The sequence below is a fragment of the Taeniopygia guttata genome, chromosome 10 (genome assembly GCF_048771995.1).
Source record: "Taeniopygia guttata chromosome 10, bTaeGut7.mat, whole genome shotgun sequence".
NCBI classification, from domain to species: Eukaryota; Metazoa; Chordata; class Aves; order Passeriformes; family Estrildidae; genus Taeniopygia; species Taeniopygia guttata.
In genome coordinates this window covers 18,887,559-18,910,881 of record NC_133035.1, presented here as the reverse complement: position 1 = coordinate 18,910,881, position 23,323 = coordinate 18,887,559, and the positions used below count along the sequence as shown (strand labels likewise).

Below are 23,323 nucleotides of genomic sequence, written 5' to 3'. Positions count from 1 at the left end.
TTGCATTGAGAGCAACCAGCTCCTTCACATCTGGGGCAAGAACAAGTGGCACCTATTTAGCCAATGTTCTGCTCTCAGCAATTTCACACGTTGCCTTTCTAAAGAAACCAAACTGGGAGAGATGAAGCAAGTTTATAATTTTTTCCCAGGAGTTCAGATAATTGAAAACCTTAGTTTACTTCTAAATTCAGTATTCCCCACTCACACTGACAAGAGTGTGCCAGTGAGCAACAGGGAATGTCCAATGTGGAATTTATGGAGCTGCTGTAAGAACACTGACAATTTCTGAGTATTATAATACTTCTCTGTATGGTTATTAGAGAGAAGAGTGAGATAATATGACAGCTGTTCCTTTTTTACTCACCTGTGCTGGAAAAGGTGAGTACCTTGGCAAATCAGTTGTGTACTCAGATTATGGGATTAGAATAATCTCCCAAACCCAGGGGTCAGTTACTATACATGGCTGATATAAAGCAACAGCATTAGAATATATATTTCCCAATTTATATTTTCAAAAAGCCAAAATGTCTTGGGAAATGGGACCTAATAGAACCTGCCCTATGGTGTTAACATAATGCATTTATTCCACCCTTCCTTTTTAGTTTAGAATGAGATTTATTAAACCAGGTACAATGTTTCTGGTGAATCCTGCAGTGTTTCATAATAATGAAAAATTTCCCATTGCCTTTCTCCTGTGCCTGACAATCATGAGTTACTTAGACAAGTTACATCAAACTGGAATATTTTTAAATGTAAATGTTTCTCAGTAGCTGGGGTCTCAGGCAGTCAAAGTGAGAAGTAGCAAAGTACTGCATTTCTATGAGTTAATGAAATACTTTGCCTTTCTGTAATCGTTGTTCCCTAAGGATTGCAGTTGTTCCTTTGAAATCCTGCTTAATCTCCACAGTTATTTATTTTGTCAGTACCTTCAGTCGTGATGGTTTGCTGTCAATCATCCACTGTCAAAAGAGAAGTGAATTTCATCAAATATTCCGTAGGTGCTGTCCCAGAACTGAGGAAGGATTTACCTGCAGCCCTTGGCATTGTTAATGAGACGAAGCTCATTAAGGACGTGGCTCATCTGCTCTAAGTGGCTCTGACAGGCAGGAGAAAGCAGAGCTAAAGATAACTCATAACCCCAATGTCTTCTCAGAGTGGCCTAAACAATAGTCATTGATCTAAACATACATTGCAGACTTCATTTTTTTGTGGTACATAATTAGATAATTCTCCAAAGAACTTTTTATCACATGCATTTTCATTAATTAATATTAAATGTCATTAGCAGTCAACTCAGCTTGATCAAAGGCAGATAAGTTGCAGCAAGATTCTGAGAAATAACATACCATTTACTAATTATATTATTGATTTTCTGGTCTGAAGAATCCTCATTACAAGTGATCCAAAGTGGACCTTGCTGAGCCTGCTGGGGGTGCTTTGAACATGAGGAGTCGCTGGCAGTTCTGAGCCTCCCGCCTGCATAAATCACTCCTGGGCCTGCTTGTGCATCTGTTTTCAAAGGTGATGCTTTAATGGACTCTGAAAGCTGCAAAAGTGTGTTCTGTGTGGCTCCACATGAAAGAGGGAAGAGATTTGGGGTTTTTTATTCCTGATTTTAATCATTCGGAAAAGATTTTAGATCTGTAGGCGGATACTTTTGAACAGTGGAAATAATGTGGCATAGTTGATTTTAATTAGTAGGCCAGCCTAAGACAGAATTTCCCATAGCTCCCTGTGACTTTTTTTTCTTTTTTAAATGAGTTTTTAGCATTTTTTTCAAAGTTAATGATACATTCAGACTTTTCAAATTTTTATTTCATGTGAAGGCAAAAACAGAAAAAAAAAAAACAAACCCAAAACAAGCCAAAAAAAAAAACAAACCCAAAACATTCATGAGGTGAATATTTGATTAGAACAAATGTGGATCTGAGCAACAGGAGCGACCTCAGATGTTTCTTATGTAAGTTTAGTGCTTTTATAAGAAAATGAAAAGGAATTGAGATCAATGACATAATTATGAAACGTTACTCTTACCCTTAATTGCTTATACTTAAGAACATGAAAAGCCTAGATTTTAAAGTATGTGTATGTGTATGTGATTAGCCTATTCAGTTGCATGGAATTTCAATTTACTCTCAATTCATTATAATAAGGTGAGATATTACTAGTAAATATTTTGTTTAGATTGTGAAGTTTGAACATCTTTTAGAGCTAAACCACTATCCAGACTCCAGCTGGCCTTTTTGTGCCTATTTTCATTGAGGTTTTAAAGGATTTTGACTAAATCCTTCAGAGGAATAACTTACAGACAGATAAGACTTGGTCAGAGTCAGAATTCTGAAAAAAAAAAAAAAAAAGTGTCTGAAAAATGAGAAGTTAACTGTCATTTTTAAAAATCTACTTCCAATTTTCAGATTTTTAAGGTCTTAGAATAACATTCTAAAAACTTCTGACTGCTCTGGTTCCCACCTACTCATTTCTACTCCCACCTTCTGTTTGATTTCCTAGTTAGCAAATCAAAGAATTGAAACAGGCTGAAAAATGAATGTCTGGGCTGGTGGGTGGGCTCCAAGCTTAAACAAATAAACAGACGAGCAAAACACATCCTATCCTTGCATCTGTGTGTGCCTGAGTCTGCTTTGCAGAGGATGAGGGGTTTCATTCCTCAGCAGATGAGGAGCACACACTGCAGTGTCTTTTGGTAGAAAACCCAAAGGATATTTCAAGGTGTATTAACAGCACATTCCTCAAAAATCAGTGTAAGGAGCTCTTCTTTGAATAGCCCAGGTTATAAACTAGTAATCAATGATTTGTTCAGGTATTTTGGTGTTGTGTTTTTCTGTTTACCCCTTGTGGCAGTTTTTTCTTGGACAGTGATTTCTCTGGCTCATGCACAGCGGTTAAACATCTCCAGCTTTGTGTGGCCCAGCTATAGCAGCAGTAAATCGTGGAAAGAGTTGGGTTAGGAGGAGATGAGCTGAAGTTAAGCTTCTCCATATCTGAAGAAAGGAATTCCATGAAAGGAAGCAACGCCATGGAAGAAGGAAGGAGGAGGAAGAGGTGGTGAGACACAAGAGTGGTGTGCAGGCTACTGAGATTCCAACAGGTGGCCAGAAGAGAGTTTACAATCACCTGTCCTGCTTCCACTCAAACATTTTCATGCACAGAGAAAACTTGTTTGTTCTGTGGCAAAAGAGGGATCACTAAATTATACAATCTTGACCCTTTACCCTGCAGCTCATGGCCCAGCAGGTGCTGGAATTCATAGCTAAGAGCATGGAAACTGCACAGGTTTCCTTGGAGACCAAGTGAGTTGGGTTGAAGTTTAAATAAACAGAGATACAATTGTCTGTAGTGACATCTGTGAAGGGGATGTGGCAAGTGGCTGTTGATCTAGGAAGGAGTTCCCATAAAATCCTAAGTGGAATTATCCAGAGGAGTTTTGGACAGCAGTGTGTAAGATAACAACACCAGGAAGATGATGGTCAGAAAAAATGGCTGAAGAGGGAAGCAGGACTCATGGACATGTACCTAAAGAAGTGGAGCAGGTGGAAGGAGGGGGATAATCTGTGGGGAGCTTAGAAACCCTTATTGCTGCTGTGCTCTGCAAGGGAGACCAACATCAGCTCACACTTACAAATACAAGTTTTCCACAAGTGTGGTGCCAACAAAACCAAAAGTCTCAAGGCTTGTGCTTTTTTCCTGACTGTGCTGAGGCTGGTATCTGATGGGAGAGGAAAATGGGGAGCTCTGTTGTTTCCTGCCAGCCAGCAGCTGGTGTGCCACTTCGTGGAGAGGAGGACTTGGGTTTGGTTGATTAGCAGGATAAGTGAGTTCTCTGTTTGCTCAGAGAACCTCAACACACAGTGAGCTCTGTGAAACTTTACACAAAGTTCAAAGCAATATGAGCAATTTTTAAGCTCTGATTTTTTGGCCTCTGCAGAGAGATTGGTAAAGGGCTGGTAATGAAGTGTTGTCCTTGGTCATCTGAGAGCAGTGGAGCTGAGAAGAAGCTCTGGAGAGGGCTCAGTAAGAGGACTCAGCAGATGGTACATGTGAAAAGAGCACAGAGAGAAAACTGTGTGTGTCCTACCTGATAGGAAAAAACCTTAATTAGGACATAGGAAAATGAAGGAGATTAAGTCCTAAAATTTCCTCATAAACACTCTCTTTTATAATTTTCCTTAATCTTTTTTCTCAAAACAGTTAAATAAGTCTTTAGTGTCAAATTTAGGGAGAGGGGGAAGAGGAAGCCAAGGCAGTTGCATGCACCAGTTGTTCAGGTCTGGTTTTGTCCGTAGTGGTTTTCCCAGCTCCTGTTTTCCTGCCAACAAACAGACTCTGGCTCTAACCTGGGTAGCTCCAGTGCCATCTGCATCGGACTGAGCTGGCACATCCAAATTCTCCCCAGATTCAAACTGGCACAGTGAACTCAATGGACTTCAGCCATTTACACCAGTAGAGGCTTTGGCTCGTGGATCTTCTTTGCCTTTCTTCCACCTCAGATACTCCCTTGCAATCCTGCAGTTCTCTGTGGGTTTCCTCTTTCTGATGTGTTTATGAGTGTTCCTCCCTTGACTTTTTGACAGACATTTTGCACAGTGCCCTGTTACTGTAAGCCAGGTGCTTTTATCCCTAATGAAGTGTTTCCTGGAAAAAGAAAAAAAAATAATAAACAACAGATAAAGTAGGTCATGGAGACAGCAGAGTCAAGAGCTTTGCATAGTGATGTGAAATTAAATAAGGCTGGGGTCATGTTCTCGTTTATCTCTGCAGTTACTGCTCTAACAGGGTCTGTGATGGTTCCCGGAAAGGTGAGGAGATTTTGGAGGACTGTTTAGATCTGCTGGGAGTTTTGGGCACACAGAGGAGAAAGCAGACACAGGGCTGTAGCACCTGGCTGTTATCAGAGAGCATTTGCAGCTGCTGGTCTTGCCCATCTCAACCCCCTGAGACCCCTCTCAGTGAAGGGGCACCAGGGGCCTCTGTGGTGATGTTGCCTGAGGGGCTCCCTCAGTGCTGGCTGCTTGAGAGATCCAAGTTTAAGTCTGGATTGCAGAGATATTTTGCTTCTTGCAGTGACTTTCCCCAGCCCATTGATGCCCAACACTCTTCTTGCCTGGTTCACAGGGGAATCCAGCAGGGATTGCAGAAATCTTCCTCACACACCTTCTGCATGGCATCAGCTCTGTGTCCTAGCAAAGGGCACATCTGTTCAGCCTGTTTTCCATGTTGGATGCCAGAATCTGGCAGTTTATAGCCAGGCACCTGAGTAACCAGCCTGATTCTCACAGATATGTGCATGCTCTGAAAACCAGATAAATTTTGTGAACCTCCAGCCTGAGGCTTTGATTGAACCAAATATTAATCCTCCAGTATTGATGGTGTTCCAGATGTGTCTGTAAGAAACACAGGAAAGCCCAAAGGATTATTGCAGCTTCTGAGGAAATCTCTTGTATTTCAAGTAAAATTGGCAGTTTTTATGTGGCCACTCTAATTCTTAAGCCATTAGAAATCTAAAAATTGATTGAACGTTTATCTTATACTTACCAGACATCCACAGAAAAAGTTATGTTCTGTCTGGGATATCAATGTCTTTAATAGCTATGAAATTAAAAACTCTTAGATTAAGGTTTCAAGAGGCTGAGAGGGGAATGGAATGCAGGAGGAAGAAACCTCTGCTGCTGTAATGGGGAATGCCGGGGAAGATAAAGCTCTAGGAAAAGCCCCAGGAGAAGAGCTGAGGATAACGTGCTGTTGGACCAGTGGGGTCAGTAAAGGTGGAGATGCAGAGGTAGCAAACATTATTTCCTTTCTGCCTGGTGAAGCTACTGAAAATAAAAAGCTTTTCCCTGTCTGCAGCATTTTTAAAAAATACATGTTTTGCTTCAGTGCTAATTTTATTCCAGTGTTTGGTTTTGTTTTAGTTGGCTTGGTGCCTCAAAAGTCCAAGGAATTCACCAACTTTAAAGCCAAATTGGAAAAACTGAATCTGGATTTGCAGTGCAGCTCCAAGGCTTGCAAATCAGCCTTCTCCCATAAATACTGCACTGTTTCTGGAAAAGAAGAGATGGATCTTTAAAATATGAGCTGTAGCATTGGGATGTGATGGCACTGCTGTAGATCAACAGCCATCAATCTGTGTTACTTAATTTGTCCCTGGCTCAGCTGTTCACTGTACTTGGGACTTTTTTGCTGTTTGTTTCATTTTATTTTCCTCTGAGATAAATGAAGACAAAAAGAAAGGGTCAATTGTTCTTGACAAATAGAAGTAATTTTTAAAAATATATAACCGTAAAGGATATTTTACATTTCAAACAGCTTTTTTTATTTTCTGACTTTCACAGCACTTTCACAGATCACAGTTAATTTATTTCATGGTGTGTCTATTGAACATCCTTTTATTTTATTGCTTGTTACTCTGATTTTCAGGTCAACTTTATGTGCACTCTTTAAATGCTGTAAAAAAGTCTGTTGGAATAAATAGTTGAGGTGTTTAAACGAAATATTTAGAAACCTTATTCCTCATCTGGGCACGGCTGTAACACTCAGGTTGCTTTATTTATCCTGGGTGTTCTGGGATTCGAGGCCTTTGTTGCTCCAAGTGTCTCAGGAGGCATATGCTGTAATTGTTTGCCATCTTGCACATGGGCTGGGTGGGTGGCTGGGTGTGAGCTCAACTCAGGCTCATTTGGCTTCTCAGTGATGAGCTTTTGATGAGTGTCAGACTCTTTCTCTCCTGATGGAATGTCTGTGGAGGTTTCCCTGAAAAGGCATGGCACAGGGAATATAAATACACTGTTCAATCAGGAGCCAGTGTGACTCCCCACACAGATTCCAGCAGCTTTAACATTCCACTGAGTGAGATTTCTGGGAGCAGTGGGGAGGACACCGAGCCTGGCCCTTCCTGCCACCCCTGCTGCAGCCCTCAGGCGCAGGGAGCAGCCAAAGGCACAAAGTGCCTCTTCTTGACTTTCCTTGTTTCCCATGTTTGAATGGAGAGGGTTCAGAGAAAGCCGCCCCAGGAGGCTCTCCCAGCCTGCAGGACAATGTCTGTGGAGAAATCCTTCAGGGATTTCCCAGGATTTTGCCTTGGTAGCCTTGCAGCACCAACCTGCTTTGGGCAGAAGGTGCCAGTGAAGGTCAGCCCCTGTCCCTGGCAGGGCTTGGGAGGACAGCTCAGGCTTAGGCACTACCAGGAGCACAAACATTTCAGTGGCCTTGAGTTTGGATTGATAACTTCAAGGGCCAAATGTTCAAAGGGCTGGCTTCCAGTTTCACACTAGTAGTTGAGTATACAAGTACAAAATTATGGGCAGAAAATCACAGAAAGTCTTTTTCCAAGCTGACCTTTCTGAAAAGGAGCCAGCAATTATGTGGATTTGGGCACTGGTTCAGCAGTGTTTTTAGGTGTTGTTAATGCAATATTTTCATTATATTTCTGCTGGACTATTGATTAACTGTTCATTTATTTAAGAAAAAGAAGTTTAGCGTTGTAGTGAATAATAGCTTTTTGGATGGGTAGTTGTGCTTTGCACAAGTGCTCATGGAGTTTGTGTAAGAACTGACAAAATCCAGTCTGCGCCTCTTTGTATGCTGATAATAATCTCATGGAGTGGATGTGCAGTGCCAAACATGTTTGCACATTGTTGCATCAGTGTAGGAACACTTCTCAGTTTGTAACAAGCTTATTTTCAAAGCACCTGGCAGGCTGGCCACTCCTCTTCCCCTGGGGAAGATGCTAGACTTCGAGAGCTTGCATGCCATTAATTCCCCCTGAAGTTCCAGAGCCTGGTGCTGTATGTGGGCTCAGACAGAAAACACTGGATGCAGAACTTGGGGGGAATTGGAGCCACCTCAGCCCTGCCCACTCTGCTAAGCCAGTGTCAGGGCCTGGAATCTTTGCCAGCGGGATTTAAGCAGAGGCTCAGACACATCCAGCAGCCTTTGTCTTGATAAACATATTTCATTAGCCATAACTGAAGTAACTGCCCAAATTCCTTGCCTCTGACACATATCTGTGGTATTTTGACCCAGTTTTCCTCTGAGAGCACTGAAGGAACAATCTTGAGCTTCCAAAAATAACATTTGATAGATTAAGCAGCACTTACTTCATTATTTATTCTCACTTAGCTGTGGCCAAGCTCCTGATGACTCCAGAAGTCAGCTCTGAAAAGCGTTAGCACTGAAGCAGATCTGCAGACTCCATAAGTTATCCCTGGAACTGTAACAATGTTCTCTAACAAACACAACTCACACTGATGTATTTTAGAGCTTAGAAATTTAAAGCAACTTAAGAGTTTTGGATGTTCAGATCCCATTGAAATCAGCCCCCCAGCCCAGTTTTGGAAAACTGAGCAGCTTTGGTTCAGAGCGTATAAGGGAGAGCCATGAGGGCACTGCAGCAATCATGATCCTGATGTGTTTATTCAGGCTTTAAAATAGAGCCTCTAAAATGAGATCTTGGAAATGGAATTGGCTCCTTTGTTGGTACTGAACAGCACCCACTTCACAGGATGATGCAGCAGAGGTGATGACTGTGGGACTGAGCACACAGGACTCAGGATGCAGGATTTCCCCTATAAACTGTGAAAATCTCAGGCTTTTGTGTTTATTCTTTCATTTCCCAAGTCATGTTAATTACATGTTAATTCTTGTCTCCTGTCTTCTGCATTAACTGTGCAAGGTGCCAGCAGAGGGAACACAGCAGCCCAGGGCACAGTCTGCTGTTTCTGCTACTTCTTCCATCACTTGAATTTCTCTGTGCTCAGATGATAAGAATCACATTGTCAGTGCTTTTGTATTCAGTACCTGATCCTTCCTGGAAGTGTTTATCTGTTTAAAACAGCTTTAAATTTTCATTAAAAAACAAACAAAACCACAACTTGTCACGGGCAATATTTCTGTTGGTCATGACAACAACTTTTAGAGGTGACTGGTGAGGTTGAATGGATTTGTTCTTCACTGCCCAGATTAAAACAAGCTGTTCTTAGCAGGTATCCTGAGCTCTGCAAATTATCCAGTCTTTTCATGGTATCTCAAGTTATTAATCATAAATGGAGGCATCCAAAAAACTCTGATCAGTTTTGAAACTCATGGCCTCATTTAGCTTTCATAACAGCTTGTTTCGAACAAAATCTGATGTGGAGCCAAATGAAGTGTGTGTTTAAATGATCCCTTGCCTAAACTATCATGAAAATTTCAGATGGGATGAGAAGAAGGAATGCCACCAAGGGCAGCTTGTTGGAAGCTCGCTACTACTTAGAGACTAAAATAGTGTAATCAGCAAACACTCCGTCACTTTAATGCTTCTCCAGTGAAATCCAACTTTTTGTTTCCTGGCTCAACCACTCTCTTGCATTTTCCTCAATTGCTCCCACACAAATACTAGGACCAATTTTTATTTTGGCACACCTCATTTTCCTGTTTGGTAAAAACCAGAGTTAAGAACAGAATTATTTATCTTGATGCATGTAATACATTTTTGAAGAATCAACATGGTTTTTGTAAAGCCTTCTTAAGCTGTAAAAGCTCTTCAAAGGAAACATGAGCATCAAGAAGGTGCAGTTAGATTTCCAGAAAGCTTTTGCAAGGTCTCACATCAAACTTCCTGAAAGAAACTGGACTTTCTTGTTAGGATATTAAAGAAGGAAAAGTCTATATGGGAACAAAATTAGGTAGGAAATGACAGGAAAAAAAATTCTGGAGGCTGGGAGAGTGCAAGAGGGATGTGTTACATCCCCCGTGTTCTTCCACTCCTTCCAAACTCCCTGCTCTTGCCTGAAAGCAGGATAGTGGGATTGGCCTGAAATAGCACAATTATGTTCTGTTATCTAATTATTTTGAATGTTTTGTCCCATTTCTGCCTTGATTTGTTTCCACGCCCCCAAACACATTTCCTCTGACCCAGTTTTCTGGTTTTCCTGATTGCTCACAGGGCCAAGTGACTTCCCAAGAGCTTTCTCCCACTCTCCCGTTGATGTGCCCTGTGTCTCCATGTGCTGGGGAACTGTAAAAACAGGATCCACTGGGAATTTTTAGCACTTTAAGGTAAGACTTTTTAACATGGCTCTTTGCTAAATGAGTCACTTGGAAATTTGTGGGGAAAATTCAGCCTAGGTTAACTGACTGCATAAACATTTCGACTTTATGATCTTCAAAAGTATGGAAGGATTTAAGAAAGGTGTTTGCTAGTGAAAAACACCTCTGCATACAGCTAGACACAAAATTAGGGTTGTTTTTGCTTGGTTTAGAGCTCACTGCATCCCAAATTGAGGGAAAAACATTCAATTTAGAACTCTGTCATGGACTGAAAATTCTTTTTGAATTTCATGTCAAAGTCATGTTATGAAATATTTTATGACAGAGATGTCAAAATGAAATGTTTCACCACTTCAGGCCCTGATCAGGGAAGTCTCCAATGGTCATTTTTAGTTAGATTTTCTAGCCTGTCAGCCAAGGAAGCAGAGGAGAAATTGAACCTGTAGTTCTGGGTTTCTTTTTTTTCCCTCGACCACTTAAAGTACACACTGGTCGTTTTCTCACAAGAATGTTACCAAAATCAAGTCCTCACTATCTAGAAAAGGCTTTATTGGGTATTTATTTCACCCAGCAAGGATTCTTTGAGATCTTATTTTCTTTGCAGGTAGGCCCTACCCTCAGGGGTAGTGCTGCAGGAGAGTATCAGACCTGCTTTTTCCACTTTTTCCACATTCTGATGTTCATGAAGTTTAAAGGATCATCTGCAACTTGAGGTCTCTTTGCAAACCCCAGCACAGTTTCCTCAAAGGAGGTTTTTTGTAAAGAGACTCCACAGACAAATAAATTAATGATTTGCAACCTACTAGATTTTCTGTAGCTAAGATTTGGAGCTTTCTTTTCTTTTGTGATGGAACCACTGACTTGTACCAATATTGTAGGTGAAATAGTGAAATTTTTCAGGAAGGAGAAAGATAGGAGAAAATGGCCTAAGGAGTAGCAGATACCTCATCAGTTATGATGAGCAGAGTGAGATACTTGTGAAAACCATCTGGTTGTCCTCTGGATTGAAAGACTCTTGCCAAATCTTACCTAAATTGACTTCTTTCACTTCTGAAAAGAAAAATCAGGCCTGGAAAGACAAAAAGTTCAGAGTCCATGTGGGGATTGCACAGAGAACCTTTGTGTCATTTATTTTGGTGTTCAGCCCCCCAGGCTGCCTGTCCTGGCAGACTCTGAAAATGTTGGAATAATTTGGCTGTAGCTTTAATGAAGTTACAGGCATTGTCTTCCTCAAGGCTGGTGCTGCCTCCTTGGAGAACCTGCCCCAAACACTGAATTTGAGACAGGACTTTGTGCTGTGCTGAGCAGTGAAAGCTGAAAGCCCAGCATTAGATGTCATTACTGGATTCTTTTTTGATATTGGTTTTTAATATGTGTGCTCCTATTTTTAGAGTTTTATTCTGACTCCTTTAATAGCAACCATTCCATTTTGGTGCGAGGGCTTTTCTATTAACAGTGATCAAAGTGAAATATTTCATTTGAGTTACAAAAAGAGACGCTTGAGATGAATGAGGTTCTGCTAGATTTGGGGAGTTGGATGGTTCTGATCTTCGATCTGACTTACAAAGTTAGGAAATTAATGACACAAAGCAGCTCCCTCACAAACAGATAATCATAGAGCATTAGCAATACACGTTTAGAAAACAGTTTGGAACCTCTTTCTAATACATGGCAAGAAATATTCTGGATGCTATTAGGGATTATAAATAATTCTTTGACATTTGTTTGAGTTAAAAACTAAACAAAGGCATCATTTTCTTAAGAACAAATTGAGGTCTCTGAGAACTACAAAATTCAAATATGGGGCTGCTTTAGACCTCATTCTCTTTAGAGTGAGTGAGGCAGCAGGGCCCTATTTTCATTTGTTTTTATTTTGTAGGGAATACTTTAATATAAAGGATATATAAAATTCAATATAAAGAATGGGTAATTTTCAGCAAGAATGAGTGATCTTAAGAGCCTCTTTCTTAGCATCTGGTGTATTCTAAGCAAATCTCTTAAAGTTTGCTTTTTCCTGAACTCAAGGGCACTGGCTTCAGTTGGTACAAAAGGAGAAAAAATTGGAGTGAGGGAGAAGTTTGATTTCTAGCTTGAATTAATTATTATTTACCTTTCAGTTCCTGATAACTGATGGAAAGCAAATGCAGGCAATAAATTACTGATTTAAAGTCGGGCTGCCTTTCTGCTTGTAATTAATGTAACACAGACCCAGGCTGTTGATGTTCTCCAGAAGTTAACAAACTGAGCACAGAACTATGTTTAGATTTAAGCGCTCTCTGAAGATTTGCATCTCCTGGAGCAGTTTTGCCCACACCTGCCCAGCAGAAGGAGCTTTCCTTTAGCCCCACTTGCTCAGGATGGAGAAGGAGGGTAAATTACAACCTGGAAATACAGTGCCAAGGCAATTATCCCCGTGCTTTGGCATTACTGCAGTGCTGCCCAGTGTCACAGATAAAGGCATTTTTAGCAGGGATTTGTGTTAAAGCGTTGCCAGTTTGTGCAGCCTCATCCCTGGGTTGTTCACATCCATTGTCCATGCTGTGCTCAGGGAATGTTGAGCTCTGCTCTCCCACATCTCTGACTGTTGGAACATTGGGACTTTTGACAGCTCAGCTCCTCCAGAGTCTTTTCCTCCATGGACATGCAGTGCCCAGGACAGGGATACACAATGGCTTTTCCATAAGTATATCCTTGCCTTGTCAGCCCTCTGGATTTCCAGACTAAGCTTCTGCATTGTTGCTGTGGGGCTTTGGAAAAGCCCACAGGTAAAAAATGGTCACTCCTTGACTTAAAACCATTTCATGAGGAACATTAGCATTAAATCATGTTAATTAACATTAATATGAAATACATGGCTTAAGACCTCTCTTTGGGTTTAGCAGTGCTCTAGGAATAATTTAAAAGATGAGCTATTGCTCCCATTGGGATTTTGACTTGAATCCACTAAAGGCAATGGGTGTCCTTGAACTGGCTAAGAAGGCTCTGGGTCAGGAGGTAATTTCTGAGCAGTTTCCTGGCTCTTCATTTTGCTTTGTGATGGCTTCTTTATGCTGGGCTGTATATCAGGGCCCTGCAGAGCAAACCTCTTAACATCCCTTTGCTGTTCTGGGCCCTGAGGCAATGAGCCATGTGTTTTTTTGATGATCATATGAAGACTCAGTCTATTTTTAGGGCAATCTTGTTGCCAGGAATAATTTCTAGGACTTCTGATTTGAATGGTGAATTATGTGTCCATGTAAATGCCTGAAATGGATATTTAAAAATACTTTTTCCTGACTTAATGTTTTACAGATTAACACCTCTAATGCTGTTACCAAAAAAGCAATTTTATTTTCTATCTGTTTTGAATTTTTGACTGGTATCATTAGAGACTTCTAGGCCAACACCACTACTTTGGTTTCAAAGCCCCAAGCAGATGTAAGTCAGTACATTTAATAGATGAACAGGAGGGTGATGAAGAGACCACACCCAGTGAATTTTGCACAACCTCTTTCCAGTTGCAATGAAAATATTTTTATTTCATGTTCAGTGTTCTATGTAATGTGCCCCAATGCACTGACCTCTGTAATTCTCAGTGGTTCCCCATCCAGGGCTTGAGGAGTGCATTGATTTTCCTTCCATCATGCAATAAGCACGAGTCTCACATCCAGCCTATATTGACACCTGTAAAACCCCATTTAAATAAATCAAAGGGGGCATTTGGGTATTCTCCCACTTGCCTGTAGGTTGATGGAAGAATAGATTGCTTTAATACCTCAGTGATTTATTTGTCAGTACAGACAGCCTGTCATAAAAATAATCAGTATCAGAAATGTTCTTTGGAAGAATCATTTGGGCTATCAATATCTTGGGTGGCTTAATCATCAAATTCATTGCTTTTATTAGGTTTAAATGTATAAATTCCTTTTAGAATGGATTTGAACTTTTAAAACATTTTACTGTTTAGTTGATAGCTTTTTCAAGTATTTCAGTTTCTGAATAGCTTCACAGTATTTGGATTTGGACAAAAGTAAGGAAGAAAAGGCCTAGAAGGATAGTTTCTTCAAAATTGTCTCTAATGGCTCTACTTTCTTCTCTTTCTCTAGCTACAACAATGGTGGCACATGTGCTGTTCCAGTGGATTCTAAGAGGGCTTATTCTGACTTTTCTGCTCAAAACTACTCTGTCCCTAAATCCAGATGATCCCAATGTTTGTAGTCACTGGGAAAGGTAATGTGTAACCTGCCAATTTTTTTTTATAATCCATTTCATGCTTTTACATTTAGAAAGCAAGCTGAGAGCCATAATTAGCTAAATACCACCATGTCTCAGAAAAGAGATTTGCTTTACAGAAATAGTACTTTGGAGTGCCTTGGAGGGTTTGGCTCATCCCAAGAAATTGGTTCTAAGGCTGCAGATATTGACCACATCCCCCTGTGCACTTTGGGAAGCTCCTCCAGAGTCTGAACAACAGGAATGCACTGAAGTGTTTGCATCCATCATGGAGAGACCCACAGAAATGCTGGCCTTATTCTGTCCTGCTTTTTTCTGCTTGTTGTCCCCCAAGAAAGTTTGAAGCCCTTCCTGCTGCAGCATCCTGGCTGTTTTTGTCTGGCCTGAACTTCAGGGCTCTTCCTGCCAAATTCGTGTCGGCATCAAAGAGTGAACGAAAGCATTGAACATGAAAGGCCCTGGAATTTCTTGTTCTCTCTGTTGTTTCAGTGTCCTGGTCCTAAAAGTGGATCTGAGCAGGCCGGTTCCTGTGAGCACAGAGAAACCCACAGCCTTTGATGGGGCTCACACTCACACAGGGGTTGTTTGCAGAGGCTAAAGGTCCTGTACTTCTCAGTTTAACTTGCTAAATTTCCAGTTCTGTTCTCTGGTTCTATTCCACACAAATCTGAATTGCTGTACACTTCAGCAAAATACACCCCTTAACAAAGGTAAAAATAGAATTGTATTTAATGACTATGTTTTGAAGCCTTAATTAGAGAATTAACTCTTTGTAGATAATGCAACTGCAAAGCAAAAACTGTACAGGAAAAGAATTTTGCATTCTGCGGGCTGAAAGTGCATTCAGAGCACAGGAATAAAATATTGATTTTGTCTGAAGAAAGTCAGCAACCTAGAGACCCAATCAAGGAGAAACAAAAATTAAATACCAAAATTGATTGGTTGTACTGACCAAGATGACTTTGTTAGTTAGATGTTAATAAATCAAAGGGAAAAGATTGTTGGGGCTAATGCTGGATAATAAACGGGATCATAAAATAATAATTGAGATTTGCAAGTGTTACTGTCTTACATTAATAATGAGCAATGTAAATATTTTATATTTTGGCATTAGCAGAAGTAAAAACATTATTGTCAAACCCAGCAAACAGTGACAGGGGGCAAAGCAGGGGAACCTTGGCTTTTCTAGAAGGGACACGACGAGCAGGGCAGGAACAGTGCAATCTTTGATTTCAAGGCAGCCAGCCCCTCCAAGTAAATATCTTTGTATTGCCTTGTGGGTGCAATCTCCCAGGGCTTAATCACATCTGCAGTCCTGCTGATGAGGGGGAAATCAGCTGCAGAATTAAGACAATCCATATAATGAGTGACCTAGAGGATCTAATTCCTGGGTCCTTGCCTAGGGCGATTTGAGTATTGCTCTCCAAAGATGTTGTGGATCTGATAAAGTGGGGCCTGTGTCCAGATCACCTGAGACAGGAGTCCCTTGAGCACTGCACACACCTGCTGTGGGGCAGTGCTCTGCCACCACTGACCCCAGCATGAGAGTTGGGTTCTTGTATCATGTGAGACACCCAACAATAATGAACACAGAACCTGTTGCATGGCTAAGTGGTTTGCATGGCTAAGGTTTGGGAGGATTGCTCAGTTCTTACTATTGTTGGAGCTCTGTGATTTCTCACCAAATCACCCAGGTTTTGCCTATATCCATTCACTTCTCACCTTCTAAATTTCCATGAATTTATTCATATTTGGTTTTTTTCCCAAAAGAGAATGGTTTATTGCTCACAGTGATATCTCTATATCTGTATCATAAAGCCAAACTTTTCAGGAAGAGGTCTAGCAGATGGAAGCCCTTTTCTGCTTTTTGCTAATACCCAAAGTTTCTAAGATTCTTGATGTAAATATGTTTCATACTGGACTTCCATGAGCAGCAGATACAGGGAACTGCTGCTTTTCACAGCCTCTCACCTCTTTCCTTGTCCCCCCTCAGCTACGCCGTGACCGTGCAGGAATCTTACGCTCACCCCTTTGACCAGATCTACTACACACGATGCACAGACATCCTCAACTGGTTCAAGTGCACCAGGCACAGGTAAGAGCTCATCCTCAGAAACCTCAGCTTCCTGCTGCCTTTTCAGCTCCTCACACACCTCTTGTTTACCCAATAGTTTGTGGTGCTCCAATACAAAGATGTGTGTTTGGAATTCCAGGGCATTGAATAGAAACACAGAGATTTTTGCCTGAAGTTTGGGTGAGATAAGTGATAGTCAGTCCTTCATGAAGCCATCCAGGAGAATGTATCATTCCACTGGCCCTGACATGGGATTGGAAATGTCTATTCCCTGACCAGACATGACCAATTCTCTTTTCCAAGTGACTGGTGCATGTCCAGGTTTGTAAAAGGAACTCCATGCAGCTCCTAAATTGTGAATAATCAGGCATTTGAGGGTTAGGGATAATTAGAAATGGATCTGTGTTAGAATTAGTGCACCCAAATCTGCACTGAAAATCAGGTAAAATGAAGATGGGTCCATTTCTAGGACTGAATGAAAACTTGCACCAAAGAGTTAATTTTTCCCAGGCTGCAGGATATTTCTGTTATATCCATTCTGCTTCCAAAGTATCCTAATAAATATCCACTAATATTCACAATCTTTCAAGGGGATTTTAGAAGCCTTTTTGTATCTCAACTCTCATGAATTCAGTTGCACGTTGGCTGCTGAGCACCATCCCAGTGGGACTGAGGCACTTGGCTTTTTAGCTCCTGAGTTACAGAGTTTGGAAGTGAAAAGAGCTGCAGAGCTTTCTGGAATATTGTATAGATTGTAATGCAGCAGAGTAAATTCGATCAGTTTATCCAACATGCGGGACAATAGATTTTGTTCAATTGAGGTAATTTCCATAAACTAGCAAAGCTGTTTTGACGTGTTTGCTGTTAAATATGCAGTTAAATATTACCTTTCTAAGGTGCTATCCTTGCTAATGCTATGAATAAATGTAGGAATGCTTCAGAATGCTAAACACCTTTCAATTTCTGTGGACTACAGTATTGTGGTGGGGAAACCAGGCTTTACATACTGAACTGGGACTGTAATGACACTTTGCAAGGTATTGGTGCCTTGGAAGGTTTAGCAAGCAGGAAAAATTACTTGGGGTTAACTTCCCAAGCTGTGTATCGAGGGCAGTTGCCACTGTGGTAAGGTTTTGTGTAGCAGCTGACACAGTGGTCTCTGTTCCTTCCACTGATGAGATCTGACCTTGCTGATGTGCAAAAATAAATCATTTATTCTTGAAGAACCTCCTTGCCCTTGCAGCAGGACTGGGAAAATGTTTTAAGGCAGCAGCTGCCCCAGGAAGAGCTCCAGTGACTGTCATGAGCATTGTGCTCATAACACGAGTCATATTTCAAGCTTCAAAACAAGTATCGATTCCTCCCTTATTGTGGCGTTTATTATCAAAAGGCTTTCATGCATTTAAAAATAATCATTGAATGCTAGCCTTACCATAATTTAACACAAATATCATTGCAGCAGGAGGCATTGATTTTCAATAGTGTCCCATGGTTTTGTGTCTCGTGCTGCAGGATCAGCTACAAGACCGCGTATCGCAGGGGGCTGCGCACGATGTACCGCCGGCGCTCGCAGTGCTGCCCCGGCTACTACGAGAGCAGCGACTACTGCATCCGTATGTACACACACTCCTGGCACAGCTCAGGCTGGCCTTTGGAGCAGCTCTAGATAAATTAAAGATTCTTTGCATTAGGGTTGGTTTTCAGGGTTATCAGCCGGCGCTGGTCGCAGGCAGAATTGCGGGGATGGAATATTTCGGGGCGGTTTGGGTATGTGCGTCTTGAGTAAGTAGGGAGAATTTGGCTGGAGTCATTGGGGAGGGAGTTAGTGAAGTTTCTTAGTGCCTTCTTGAATCAGAGCTTACTTTGGGGAGTAATTAATGCAAGTATTCACCAGTGGTAAGGAATTAGGGGAACTGAGAGCACTCAGGAATAAACCACCACGTAATTTAAGCAGCAGTGTAAAGGTTCTGCCTCTTACCTTTGAAAGATCTTACTTCAAGAGTTAAATGAGTTAAAATCTCATTTTTTTTCACAATGGTTCCCATCAGCAACGTAACTTTTTAAAGCTTCTCAAATGTCAGAAGAACTTTCTCCCAGCTGTATTGTATAAATAAATACAGAGCTCTGGAGTGTTTTAGGTCAATATGAGGGGGGACAAAAATCAAAACGGATCTTTCAGCAATGCCTAAGAGCTTTGTTAATTAAAAATACCCTACATTAGTGTACATTAGTGTCACATGTTTTCAGTATTGCAGCCTTCTGAGTGTTCTGCATGTGCTCAAAAGGAGAGTGGAGATGGGAACTCTTGTCTAGGTCTTGGGTCATGAGATTATGACACCAAAAAAAAACACAAAGAGGTTTTGATCAGCATCAGAATCCAAATTTTATTAACAGGTTTATAATGCCATGAAATAAATGTGAAAATGATACAATTACCCAGCTAACTTCAAACATCTTGGCATTGTTCTTTACAGATCTTTCTTTTTAGCTCTGTTGGTGTTTTTATCTGAGTTCTTGTGTTGGACTCATATTGTAATACATGAGCAGCTGAAAACCATGAATGGACCCTGATCTCATTTTCAGTAACCTTTAAGCCAAACAGTTACATTCAAGGGGGTTTGCACTGTGAAAAATCACCAGCTCTTTGAGATAAGGCATTAGAATTATTTTACAGAAAGCGTAATAAGTTGATCTTTTGAAGTGCAAAATGCTGTTAGTCAAGTTCTAAAAAACATTTATTGCAACCTATTGTCTTTGCTGGAATCATTCCTATGGTAAGTGTGTACCTAACTTCAAATATCTCAGGTGTCAATACCATGTCAGCAGTTGTTCCACATACTTTTCTTACAGTCTTGAATTTCATGACTCAGAATCCTGTCACAGACCATATTTATAATCACTTTTCTCCCTGCAATCTATTGATTTTTTATTTTGAATTTTTTTAAATTGCCATACTATTGCAACAATAAATCTCTCCAGACTTACTGATTCTTTGAGGATATTAACATTTGTTTTGAAGTGTTTTTTTTGGTAGTGTTAATACTTAGTGTTTTGCTGCTGCCAGGCAAATTTTATCTTTCTGTGGTGGAGAAAGAACAGCATACACTGAAATTTTGCTAATGCAGAGCAGGCAGCAGGTATCTGGTCAGACCAAGAGCCCTGTGTTTGACACAGAGCAGATAATAGTTACACTCTCTCTGCTGTTTACATGTGCAGGAGTCAGGTTCTTGTATTTCATTATCAGCCTGGTGTGTGCTCAGGGACATCTGCTCTCTGTCCTTCCCGGAGATCGGAGCAGCAACAGCAGCCAAGGGGGAAATGATGTCAGGGAAGAAGTTCTCCATCATGATGGATTCCAGATGCTTGGACTTATAATTTTGCTACTACAAGTAGCCACACAGAAAAAAAAAAAAAAAAAAAAAAAAAAAAAAAAAAAAAAAAAAAAAAAAGCCAGAAAACCTCCTTGAAATTCTCTGAGCCCTCAAACAACAGTTTGGAGGCACAGTATTTTGCTAATGGGATCCTTTTCGTGTCACCCCTTTTGTTTGTAACACATGAGCCCTGATCCCATTTGTTTTGTTTTGTTTTTCCACAATTATGTTCCTGTGCCAACAAGCAAATTCTCTCATTCATCATCCTTTGCAGTCAGCAGTGAATTCCATTGTCATTCCTGGAGGCACTTCTCTGCTTTTGCCTTTTTCCATCCCATTCCTTACTTCTCTTTCCACTGGTCCTTTTTTTGCTGTTTCCTAATGAGGTTGTCCAGTACTCCTGGCCAACATTCCTCTAGACACATTTGGTGCTGCTCCTCTAAAGGCAGCTGCTCCAAGAGTGGTCAGGACACAAAATTCTGAGATTTCCTGAGCTGTCCCTGGCAGGAAGGGAGGGGAGCTCCAGCCCTGCAGAGAGGGCTCTCCCTGCTCAGCCAGCCCTTTAAAATCCTTTCCATTAGCAATCATGGAAGCCACTACAACATGGGGAGGAGGGATACATCCTGCAGTGAGTCTGATGATCAAAAGAAAGTTTGATTAAAAAACAGTGTGTAGATTAAAGGCTAATTGGTTCTTCTTTCATTAATAGCAGTCTTTATTTCTTGCAAAAGTTAAATGGCTTTGTAATTAACAGTGACATGTTTAGACTAGAGAGGGCTGAGTTTAAATCTCTATTAATGACTGTTTCTTGGATTTTAAAACAGAAGTGAAGGCTTTCAGCGACTGTTTTGATCTTCTCCCTTTTCATTTACTAACTTTCAAAAGGATGTCAGATATATGGTTTTATCTTTGTCCTCCTGTTGGGGCTTACTAAATAGATTAAGTCTAATAAAATCTACCCTCAGTTCTAAATAATCACGTTGATCCAGAGCTCTTGCTCTGCCACCTCTCTGGTGTCTTCTTTGCCTTTTTGGCATCTGCTACCCAATAAAATGTGGAATTCAGGCACAAGGTCCAATAATTTAACTGATTGCCTGGTAAATTATACAATTGGCCAGTCCATTAATACTTAGGCTAAACAGTTTTTGGGGTATGAAATTGTTTTTGTGCCTCCAAAGGGCCTGAAATATTTTGGCATTGCAGTGGTATTCAAAAAATCCCCCCTGAAAAATGCTGCAAATGCACATCTGCATTTTTGTTCCCCTTCACTGATACCTTAGAAATGTTGTTACCATTGTGGGAGCTTTGCAAAATGATTCCCCTTCTCTGAATGTTCTTACACTTGACAGAGCTTTTCCCTGAGCTGTCCCCGAAAACAAACAGCACAGTCTGGGCAGTAAATCAGAGCAGCTATGATTTACTGTACTTTGTATGCTAAGGTAAGCTTTTGGCAGAGCAAATGCATAAACTGCAGAAAATCTTTTTTTAAACAACCACAGGGTTCAACTGCCCTTCAAGGTTTTTGTAAGGATGTTTTAAAATTATATTGCCTAGATTAGTATCTGTGGTAGATAAAACAGCTCTGAATACTTTGCTGCTCAAAAAAAAAAACGAGAAAAAGAATATTACATGGCTCTTTTGTGCTCTCTAGCCTGTGAGGAGATGGTAATTGAATAGTTCCCTTTAAGAATATGTCAGGTGGAAAGATGCCCTGTGTGCTAAATGGATGCATTTTTGTCTGAGAGACCAATGCTTTGTTCAGTCTGTCCATTTTAATCTTATTCTTGCACAACAGATTTGTACAGAGGAGACACTTCTTGTGGGGAACAAAGGGTCAGAGACCTGACATCAGAGGGAAGGCAGATGGAACTCTGAGCAGCAGCTACTGCCAACTGACTTTTGGGCAGAAAAGCACCAACCATGAAACAAAATTTGGGAATTCACCTTTTCTTCACAGATTGAGTTGAGCTTTTAAGTGTTTTCTTCACTCTCCTACCTTACACTCTTTTTCTAATGTCTAAATCTATGCAATGTGACAGGATGTAATAATGACAGGATTAGTGATTTAACAATCTGATTTGCTGCCATTTATCTGTCTTTCAAACCTGCCAAAATTCAGTAGAGTTATAGATGGACCATTTCATGGTGCTTTCCTTTCTTGGCCAAGATATTATTGATCTCAGATTGTTTCTCAACATTCAGCTTTCCACATCACAATTGTCACAAGCATCAGCAAGGCTCCCTGACTTTGACAAATCTTTTTCTAGAGAAATTGTTGGTCTCACTGGTTGAATCTCAGTTTTTACCTACAGGGATATTTCCCTCAGGCCAGAGGCTAGGGACATTATTGTATTAACATGTATTTATTTACCCAGCTTTTCAACTCACCTTTGTTTGATGCCTTTAATGAATTTCAAAAGCAAATGAGGAATGTTCTTTCAATAGCTGACTTGGGGAAATTATGCAAATATGAGGCCTGATTGTTTTCAGGAGTTTAAATAATGTTTCATAAATTCTGTAATTGCAATAGCCATGCCAGCTTCCTAGTGTGATGTGTGCATTTATAGTGCAGCCATATGAACATTCCCACCTCAGGACTGAATTCCCATTTACAGGGCTCTGTGGCTAGTGCAGTTTTTGTACTCTTTGACAAGGCTGCCTTATTGCAGCCATATGGTTGGATTGTTAAACATCTGTAGCATAGGAGTAACAATTTCAGAGCTTCCTGCCATCTGGATGAATTACAATCTCTGCAACTCCACGCATATGTTCCAGCAGCACACCGACACCACAGTCGAGTGTGCTCATGATGAGAAGAAAAAGAATGGCTTGTGTGATCAGTGCAAAAGTTGTACACTCCTAGAAAACGTTAAATCAGCAGCTTAAACTTCCTGAATATTCATAATGTTTGTTCATATGTCAGATTTGTTGATTTTTTTTTTCACTTTATAAGGCAGTACCTCATTAGCATTTTAGAAGAAATGTTGCCCCCCCCCCTTCTTACCTCAAGTTTAAATTCCTTGTGGTGAGCATTCCTGCAACTTGAAAATATATTGTTTGAAAGCTGCTGGACTTTTAAAATACATTTTTCTTATCTTTATAGACACACATTAAAGCCAGTGCTGGTGCTTTCTGTGAGAGCCTTACTGTTACATTATTCAAGTACAGAGTCCTGTACATCAATAATGCAACCCAAATTAGGGGAAATGCTATAGCAGGACATAGATACTTCCTATCAGGGGACATTCTTTTTCTCTGTCTGATTTGGGATGTGTGACAGCGAGAAAATGGTGTGGAAAGCCTTTCTGCATATAGTTATTAATTATAGAATTGAAATGACAGTAGGAGACACTTTGAAATTTCTCCCTTTATATGCACTGGAGATGACTCCATATATCTTTTGCCAGTGAAGAACATAGGGAATATTATTTGAATCCTTTGTTCCCATCTGAAGGAGAACTGGGAGGACATGGGCCTTTGCTTGCTCATTCAGAACCTCTTGGGACAGGAGTGTGAGGGCAGAGGGACACCAGCCCTAGAAGCAGGTCAGTTCAGCAGGTGACACAGATGAAGCCAGTCGGTGGCTGTTTAGCCTGAAGACACTGGAGAGACACCTTGGTTGTGA

General features: G+C 40.7%; 1 protein-coding gene across 11 annotated transcripts in view; it reads left to right on the top strand.

Annotated features, from left to right (window-relative positions):
* MEGF11 (multiple EGF like domains 11) overlaps nt 1–23,323 on the top strand; it is a 253,415-nt gene that overhangs the window by 48,825 nt on the left and 181,267 nt on the right. For all 11 annotated transcript variants that reach the window (XR_012057601.1, XR_012057600.1, XM_030281844.4 and 8 more), the window contains exons 2-5: nt 9,938–10,050; nt 14,127–14,250; nt 16,247–16,348; nt 17,840–17,940. Coding sequence is in view for 9 of the 11 variants with exons in the window: in XM_030281844.4 (XP_030137704.2) it covers nt 14,135–14,250; nt 16,247–16,348; nt 17,840–17,940 (319 nt within the window). In the remaining 2 variants the exon portion in view is untranslated. The remainder of the gene's footprint in view (nt 1–9,937; nt 10,051–14,126; nt 14,251–16,246; nt 16,349–17,839; nt 17,941–23,323) is intronic.